At 43.1% G+C, this 7,731-nt stretch overlaps 3 protein-coding genes and 1 non-coding gene across 4 annotated transcripts; 3 read left to right on the top strand and 1 right to left on the bottom strand.

The window, feature by feature from the left end:
• Positions 1-726: 726 nt before the first annotated feature.
• LHYA1_G004603 (uncharacterized protein) lies at positions 727-1,260 on the top strand (the record flags this gene model as incomplete). The annotated part of the gene is made up of 2 exons (XM_031149560.1): positions 727-750; positions 1,036-1,260. 2 exons carry the CDS (start codon positions 727-729, stop codon positions 1,258-1,260), a joined length of 249 nt encoding a protein of 82 aa, XP_031004575.1.
• A 1,971-nt stretch (positions 1,261-3,231) lies between these two features.
• On the top strand, positions 3,232-4,107 carry LHYA1_G004602 (uncharacterized protein; the record flags this gene model as incomplete). The annotated part of the gene is made up of 1 exon (XM_031149559.1): positions 3,232-4,107. The coding sequence occupies one exon, from the start codon at positions 3,232-3,234 to the stop codon at positions 4,105-4,107; it is 876 nt and encodes a 291-aa protein (XP_031004574.1).
• A 538-nt stretch (positions 4,108-4,645) lies between these two features.
• Positions 4,646-4,717, bottom strand: LHYA1_G004601. The gene has a single exon. It is a non-coding gene; the product is annotated as a tRNA-Met (tRNA).
• Positions 4,718-5,948: 1,231 nt separating this feature from the next.
• Positions 5,949-7,656, top strand: PLC_1 (1-phosphatidylinositol phosphodiesterase; the record flags this gene model as incomplete). Its single annotated transcript, XM_031149558.1, has 2 exons — positions 5,949-6,006; positions 6,125-7,656. 2 exons carry the CDS (start codon positions 5,949-5,951, stop codon positions 7,654-7,656), a joined length of 1,590 nt encoding a protein of 529 aa, XP_031004576.1.
• Between the last annotated feature and the right edge of the window lie 75 nt (positions 7,657-7,731).

Raw genomic sequence — 7,731 nt, 5'->3', positions numbered from 1 at the left:
ATTCACTTTAGCACAGGCAAACGCGCTAAGCTAGTATCCCTTATACTCCTAGATAGGACTATAGTTCCCCTAAAGCAGATAGTTAAGTGGCTTGGTATTTACTTTAATGCTCTATTATAATTTAAGGAGCATATTACTATCTGCACTACTAAGGCTAAGTCTATATTTAGACGTATATCTAGGCTAGCTAATAGCAAATAAGGGCTTAGTCCTACCGCTTTTAGATAGCTATACCTAGCTTATATTACTAGCATATCTAACTATATATTACTAATTTAGTGGCAAGGCTAAGTATATATAAAAGACTACCTATAGGACCTCTAGAATTTAGCACTATGCAAAATCCTAGGCACTTTTCAGACTAGTCTAATTCAGGCTATAGAAGTTAAAGCTAGCCTCCTACTACCTATAATATAACTAGATACAGCCACCTACAAATACGCTTTTTAGCTAGCTAAGCTAAGTCTAGACTACCTAGTAAATCGCTAAATTGCTAAATCCAGCTATTTAGGATACGGACTTCAGATAATTACTAGGACTATTATACTCCTACTTAGCAGCAAAATTAAACCTATATACCACTTCCACTTTGCCCCATAGGACCGCTCTATCCCCTAGGACACATAAATCGCTAAATTGCTAAAAGAGGAAACTGCTATAGCACACCGCCGCTAAATGCAGATATAGCCACTAAATCAGGTGTTATACTACTTAGACAGGTTGCAAATGCCTAAAAGCACTAGAATCAGAGTAGGCCTAGCAGGCTATAAATGCGCTAGCCGCCCTTTTATATAACTAGCCCGAAATATAGGTCTGCACCAAATTATCTATAATAGAGAGCTAGAAGGCATTGCCCTAGCATTTAAAGATGCAATAAGACTAGGCCTAAATAGGGATATTCGGATATACGCAGACAACCAAGCAGCCATTTATAGGCTAGCGCGGCCTTCCGATAATCCGGGCCAAATTTACTAGTTACGCGCTATTGCAGCCGCCACCAAAATAGCCTAAAACGGATCCACGCTAGCAATATAGTGGGTCCCCGGACACCAAGACATCAATGGAAATGAAGAGGCGGACAAACTAGCCAAATTGGGGTCCAAATCACTTCCGACCACCCAGACCGCCCTGGCTGCCCATACAAGCTATGCCTATATAGGCATAAAAATCAACCAAATCCGATGGCATGCGTGGGCGAATGCTCTAGCTAGCAGCAAAGGCCACTACTTCGACTTTTTCAACCCACGAATTCACTCTTGAATACAGCTTCCCAAAACGGCTAGATCCACTGCTAGCGCCTTTTTCCAGCTTAAGCTACAACACGGCTACTTTGGGACGTACCTAAAACGATTCAATAAAACACCCACCAATCACTGCATATGCAGTCACAAGCCTGAATCACCATAGCATCTTATACTACGATGCCCCGAATACAGTGAAGAACGCAAAAGACTGAAAGACAGTGTCCCATTTAGGCTTAGCCTACGCTCCCTCTTTGAGACGAAAATCGGACGCCAGCATCTACTGACCTTCTTGGGTGAAACGGGTATTAGTACCCGCAAATGGCGGCTTGAACGGGCAGAATTCGATGATGACTAAGCATATACTACGGTATACGGCTTAGAAGTCTCACCGCCTACTTCCACCGACTAAATCCATCGATTTTTCCCAATTTTGACTCAGAATGCATAAGAGCGCGATTGCAGCATAAGAAACGGCTATGCTAGCTGACCGCCTTCGCTTTCTGCCACTCCTTGATTCACTTTTCATTTGTTAGTTAGTTATGCGTTTTTGGGGCCCTGGGGGATTTTTATTATTATGGCGTTTTTGCTTTATGGACCTAGTCCGCATTGGGCTTAGTCCCACAGATTCCAACCGGAAACATATTGACATATCTCTTGACTGTATCACTAGCCCGCGCTAGCATTAGGCTAGCGCCGTCCTACATAGTCTTAGACTCACATAGGACGTTAATGGAATAAATAAATAATAAATAAATAATAGTGACTTAATTTAAATAGCTAACTCATTGCAATTGTTTTATTACATTTAAAGCTATACTATATGAGTAACTTCAAATTATAAAACTACTATAGAAAATCTAGACAAAAGAAAACATCAATGAAGGCACTCCCTAAAAGTACACCACTCCATCACGCGACAAGGACACCGGCAGCAGTTAATGCTTGAACAGCCTCGTGCGTCCATTCCTGGCATCGGCGAAGGGGCTCTTTCGGGAATAATCTCTTTCCGCCATTGAACTGCTTTTTGGACGGAGGGATGGCATCGCAAATCGTACGAATACGACCATAGTTTGCATGCGAGACTTTTCCAATGAACTTCTTTCCACCGGGAACAAAACTGTGGGAGTCCTCGGGCCTTTTGGCCAATGGAAATGATAACGATTTGTAGTTGTTTGTTTATGATGATGTTTTATCAGGTTGCACGTAGCCATGCACATAATATATACATAGGTACTCTATAGCAAAATAAAATAGTGAACATCTCCAAACACCAACTGTCACAGTGACATGTTGTCTCCAGCGTCTCGCCCATATTCTAAATTTGGCATTTCGAACAGAAGGGGGAACCACTCACTTCAGCGACCAGCTCCACAGGCGGCGAAATTTATGAAACAAGCTATGAAAGGGACTCTATAAAATCTGCAATAATTTTAGATCCTCAAGTAAGAACATAGAGAAATGAAACAAACGTGTATGCGCAGGTATAGTTCACTGTAGGAGCGCGCGTAGGGTCGAAGGGCTAGGGGCCTGACCCACATTCAAATCCTCTTCGAGCCACAACTGCCCACCCGCCTTCAACATTACGATATTTATCAATCGGTGAGACTGCCTATCGGTACCCAAGTTAGGGTTGTTGGTACATGAAAGGAAACCACTCGACGTGCCTAACGTTTGCATAAAGCTACTAGTAAGCGCCCACCGCTCAGCCGCGCGCCTCAAATATCTCAAGAGCGAGAAACGCGTCCTTCATTTTTAAGGTCCATGTCGAAGGCAGGGTATTTTCGATTCAAGGTGAAGACTTGATTTTGTTAAGTTATACTGTACGGGTGCTGCGAAGAGATAACCTCAAGCTTGACTAAGCTACTCCGATGTTCCGTCCATCACGTGACCCACGAATAACCTCCACAACGTTAGCAGTGTTCGCGGCTCACATCAAATTTAGTTCTGCCTCGAGTTTGCAAACCCCAGAAAACCAACTGCTGCGGGAATGTCTTCAATCTCCTTACCTTACTATGCCGACCCTAGAGAACTCCCTTGCTCTATACCTACGCGAGACCAAATCGAAAGCTCAAATAATGTCTTGGTTAACCAGTCCAGCCGCAAAGTGGTGGTTGTTGGTGAGCATTTTATTGTGAAGTACGGCGGCGCAATCGATCTATTTGAAGGAGAAAACATGGTATATCTCTATGAAAATTCGATTCCTGTGCCAAAGATCTATGCTCTCTTCGAAGAAGATAGTGTAAAGTACATCGTGATGGAGAGAATATCTGGTGATAACCTTCTGACCCTATGGCCTGCGTTAAGCCAATCGCAGAAAGAAATTATCACCAATAAACTCAAAGTAATTTTGAACAACTTGCGCAGTTTACCTTCACCAGGTGGATTTTGCAGTATCGGGAATAGGCCTTTAGAGGATGGGATATTCTGGATGGGCAATTCTAAGCTACAGATCAATGGACCCTTTACGTCTGAAACCGAGCTAAATGAAGCAATCGTTAAAAAATTCATTTCTCACGAACTATCGGAACACAAAGCAGCTTTCTACAAGAGAGCTTTCCCCTATGTTCTTCAAGGCCATCCTCCTGTATTCACGCACGGTGATATTCAGCGGAAAAACATAATGATCAGTAAGATGGCTGTGGAAGATGGAGAAAATAATAGGGATGTTGAGGGCAGTCTGGAAGTGGTTGTCGTGGACTGGGAGACGTCAGGGTGGTACCCAAGTTATTGGGAATACTCGAAGGCTATGTTTGCTTGTGGGCGTTGGTATGATGACTGGAATTTCTGGGTCGGAAAGATTATGGATGAGCACTTCACGGAGTGGGCATGGGTTGATATGGTTATGAGGGAGTGCTGGTCCTAGAGTTTCATAGGTTCATTTCAAATAGTCACAATTCTTAGGAACATCGGCAGCTAAGCCAAGCTGCAACCAGTTCCGGCTCTGCAAAATATCGGCTCAATATCAAGATAGTAATCAAAAGTACGTTATAGACTATCAGCTACCACGGCTGGGGCATTCTCCTAGCCTGACGAGGAACAGTGTCCTGCGATCCAGAAGGATAAAACTTTTTCTATTAATAGTAGATAATTATATATGCTATCCGTCTTGTCTTTGCCATAAAATTCCCGAACAAACCTCTCGTTGATAGCATTAGCCTTTCAAGTGTTCGCAGTAGTGTGACCCGTATACGCCGTATACTGTCTGTTGGGCAAAAAAAACTGGTATGTAGAGTTTAATAAAGGTGTAAAAATAAAGTAGAGAGTATTTAAAATAGTAGAAGAAAAGTTTGCGTATACTTTCGCTTCTATCTAGTAGTTGGTGACCGGCTTCTCGCGTGGTGGGAAATAACCATATTAATATATTAATTTAACTATAACATTTACAAAAAAAAATAGAGATTTAGCTGATATTAGTCTCGATCTAATGACCTCAAGGTTATGAGCCTCGCGCGCTTCCGCTGCGCCAATCAGCTTTATTCTCCTGGTTATTTTGATTATAAAGTTAATATAATATATAACCCTCAAATAAAACCCTACTAAACTTGGAGATCCAACTTCGGGTAGTTGAAAAGTGAGTCAAAGCCTTAGTACACTAATAAGAATCTGGAATAGATAGGAAATATTCCTATAGAAATTCATGTTATAACTATTGAAAAGTTTTAAGTTTAATGAAAAAAGACTTTTCTTGAAAATCAATTTGATGCACCGATATGTCTTAACAGAGAGTCTCGTTTAATTATTATAGTAGTAGGTAGTAAATAATTTATTATTCAACTTTAGCCTACTTGGACACGTTATAGTATTTCTGGACAACTATTTAACAGTGCGGAATGTTTACGTATTGGTTGAGCGTAAAGGTAAGAGATGTCCCTAATTCGGTTATCCTAACAACTATTACTAGTCGTACATTGAAGTCTTAAAACAAGAGAAATGGGTATAATTTAGGGCAGCAAAACTCTTCTCTGTCTTACGTTGATGTCGAAATTATATTGTGCGTTGACAAACCACCTTAAAGTTATGTGTTAAAGTAGTAAAGAGCAGCTGAATAGAGAATTAGTACACGATGGTATATGCCTCGTGACAAATCTTTTAAATTTTCATAAGCCCGGGGAAAATAAGATGTATGAAGGATTTTAATTAGAAATAAGTTCTAGCAAACTGCGAGATAGTCTGTCGATCATCGCTGACCCTACAGGAAAGAAAGCATAAGCATAGTTACAGTTACAGTAGATAGTCTTAAATTATATAAAGAGATATAATCGATCGCCGATTCGCTGATATTTCTTCACACATTCCATACACATAAGGTCGAGAGCCCTACTACTCTAGTCTTGTTGGCCAAGTCTAGCATAACTAATGAGTTGCCGTGCAGGTAAAGCAGAAGGTGCTTGCGATATGTGATGATTAGGTCGATATCAAGTAAAAAACAAGAAAGTTACAAGATCTAGTCTCAATCTTGAAGGGCGGTTGTTGCTGGGTTTCCCGCAAAAACACTAGATCAACGAGTCGGAAAACAGGTAGAACATGGAAGGAGAAACATCCATCCTGCTAATCTTTAAAACCCCAAATTATAATAGAAACCCGCGCTTGTACTCGACAAGGACTAGAAATGCGATTCAAGATTCACGTGCATGTCTCTGTTGCGAAAACATACGTAAGGAAACAGAACATTCATGGTACTTCCATGCCAGGCTATTATACGATATGGAATGTACAAGCAACCCCGAGAACCAGAACACCTGGCGTCATTTAGCTCACCAAGGTGTGTGTAAGGGATGAATAAGGATGTAAAGTAAAGTAAGGACAACTCTTAGATTTATATATATACCTACGGGGTGTACCCCGCTACAGACTGTACCCCGCGCCAAGCCACAGGACAGGTCCAACCAGAGAGCTTTCAAAAATACGCGAAGCTCCTGAATGGCATCAATTTGCAAATCTTGAAGTAACCCGACCGACCGGTAGAATGACCGCTCCCCCTTTGGTCATCCGCAATCTTACCTTCAATTCCTTTGAATTAAAGCTCCTCGAGCGCTTTGAAGCGGCTCAATCGTCCCCTAACAAGGGTGGGGGTCTCGTCACTCGCACTCTAAGTGGTCTTATGAGCAATATCACAAGTCCATCTTCACACCAGCTTGCTGCCAAGTCCGAGAGTTTTAGCAACCATAATGTGTCTGTACCAATTGGCCCCTTCGAATCCAAACCCACCGATATCCAACCGAATGCCAAGGATGTCTTACGATTGACCTTCGAGGTCGAGGGACAGAGATACAGAATAGACACCCCGACTCCCTCCCAGCGCTCGACAGTTCTTACACCACTCTCTCCCAACCCGCTGTTCGAATTCACTGGTGTATACCTCCCACAATCCTCCCATCTCGCGCTTTACTCTTCCGCGAATCTAGAATCATGGATGAGCAAACATATGAACGAAACGCCCCTTTCAGCACTCAGTATTCCCGGTACACACAACTCACCAACGCATCATAAAGCCCTCCCCTCTGTCCGTTGCCAAGCAGTCAGCGTAAAAGACCAGCTCAATAACGGGGTGCGCTTTCTCGATATCAGAGTCCAGCCCGAAAGCCCCGACGACTCCTCCAAAGACGGCCTCATCCTCGTCCATAGCGCGTTCCCAGTCTCCCTGACGGGCACCAAGTACTTCCGCGACCTAATCAATACTGTGTTCGCCTTTTTAAATGACAATCCGACCGAGACAATCATCATATCTCTTAAGCGCGAAGGAGTTGGGAGGTCTACAGACCAACAACTTAGTAAGATATTGAAGGACCACTATGCCAATGATCCAAATCGTTGGTTTACCGAGAACCGTATCCCAATTCTAGGAGAAACTCGAAGCAAAGTTGTTCTCCTGCGGCGGTTTTGCCTTGACGATTCCCTAAAAGGCGAGAATGGCGGTGCTGGCTGGGCTATCGACGGCGAATCTTGGCCTGACAACTGCGCCGACGGGACTTGCTCAAGTGGTGAGATCCGCGTGCAAGATTTTTACGAGGTCGCCGAGAGTATGAACATCGAGAAGAAAATCAACTTCTCCACAGACCATCTTAAGAAAGCTGCTCAAGGTGTTTGTTCGTTACCAGGTGGTGCGAATGCTGCTGCTGCGGAGGCGGCCAAGCAGCCGTTCTTTATCAACTTTTTGAGTGCTTCGAATTTCTGGAGAGCAAATTGCTGGCCGGATAAAATTGCGGCCAAGGTAAACCCAAGTATCACTGATTTCCTATGTAGGAGGCATAATGAGCCTTCTGAGATAGGGGGCCCGGATGGGGGGGAAGGTAGGAAGGTAGGAGATGGAAGTACTGGAATTGTGGTTTGCGATTGGGTTGGTAATAATGGGGATTGGGATTTGGTTAGATGTATTGTTGGGATGAATTCCAAGTTGGAGTTAAGGGACTGAGACACCCCTCTGGATGACGATAAAGCAATGAGCGTATGATCTGGTTTTGCTGATATACACAAGTCTTTAAATCTA

Source organism: Lachnellula hyalina (assembly GCF_007821495.1).
Source record: "Lachnellula hyalina strain CBS 185.66 chromosome Unknown contig00085, whole genome shotgun sequence".
In the NCBI taxonomy this organism is placed as follows: domain Eukaryota; kingdom Fungi; phylum Ascomycota; class Leotiomycetes; order Helotiales; family Lachnaceae; genus Lachnellula; species Lachnellula hyalina.
Note: the sequence above shows the minus strand (reverse complement) of the source record. Positions and strands in the feature narration are given on the sequence as shown.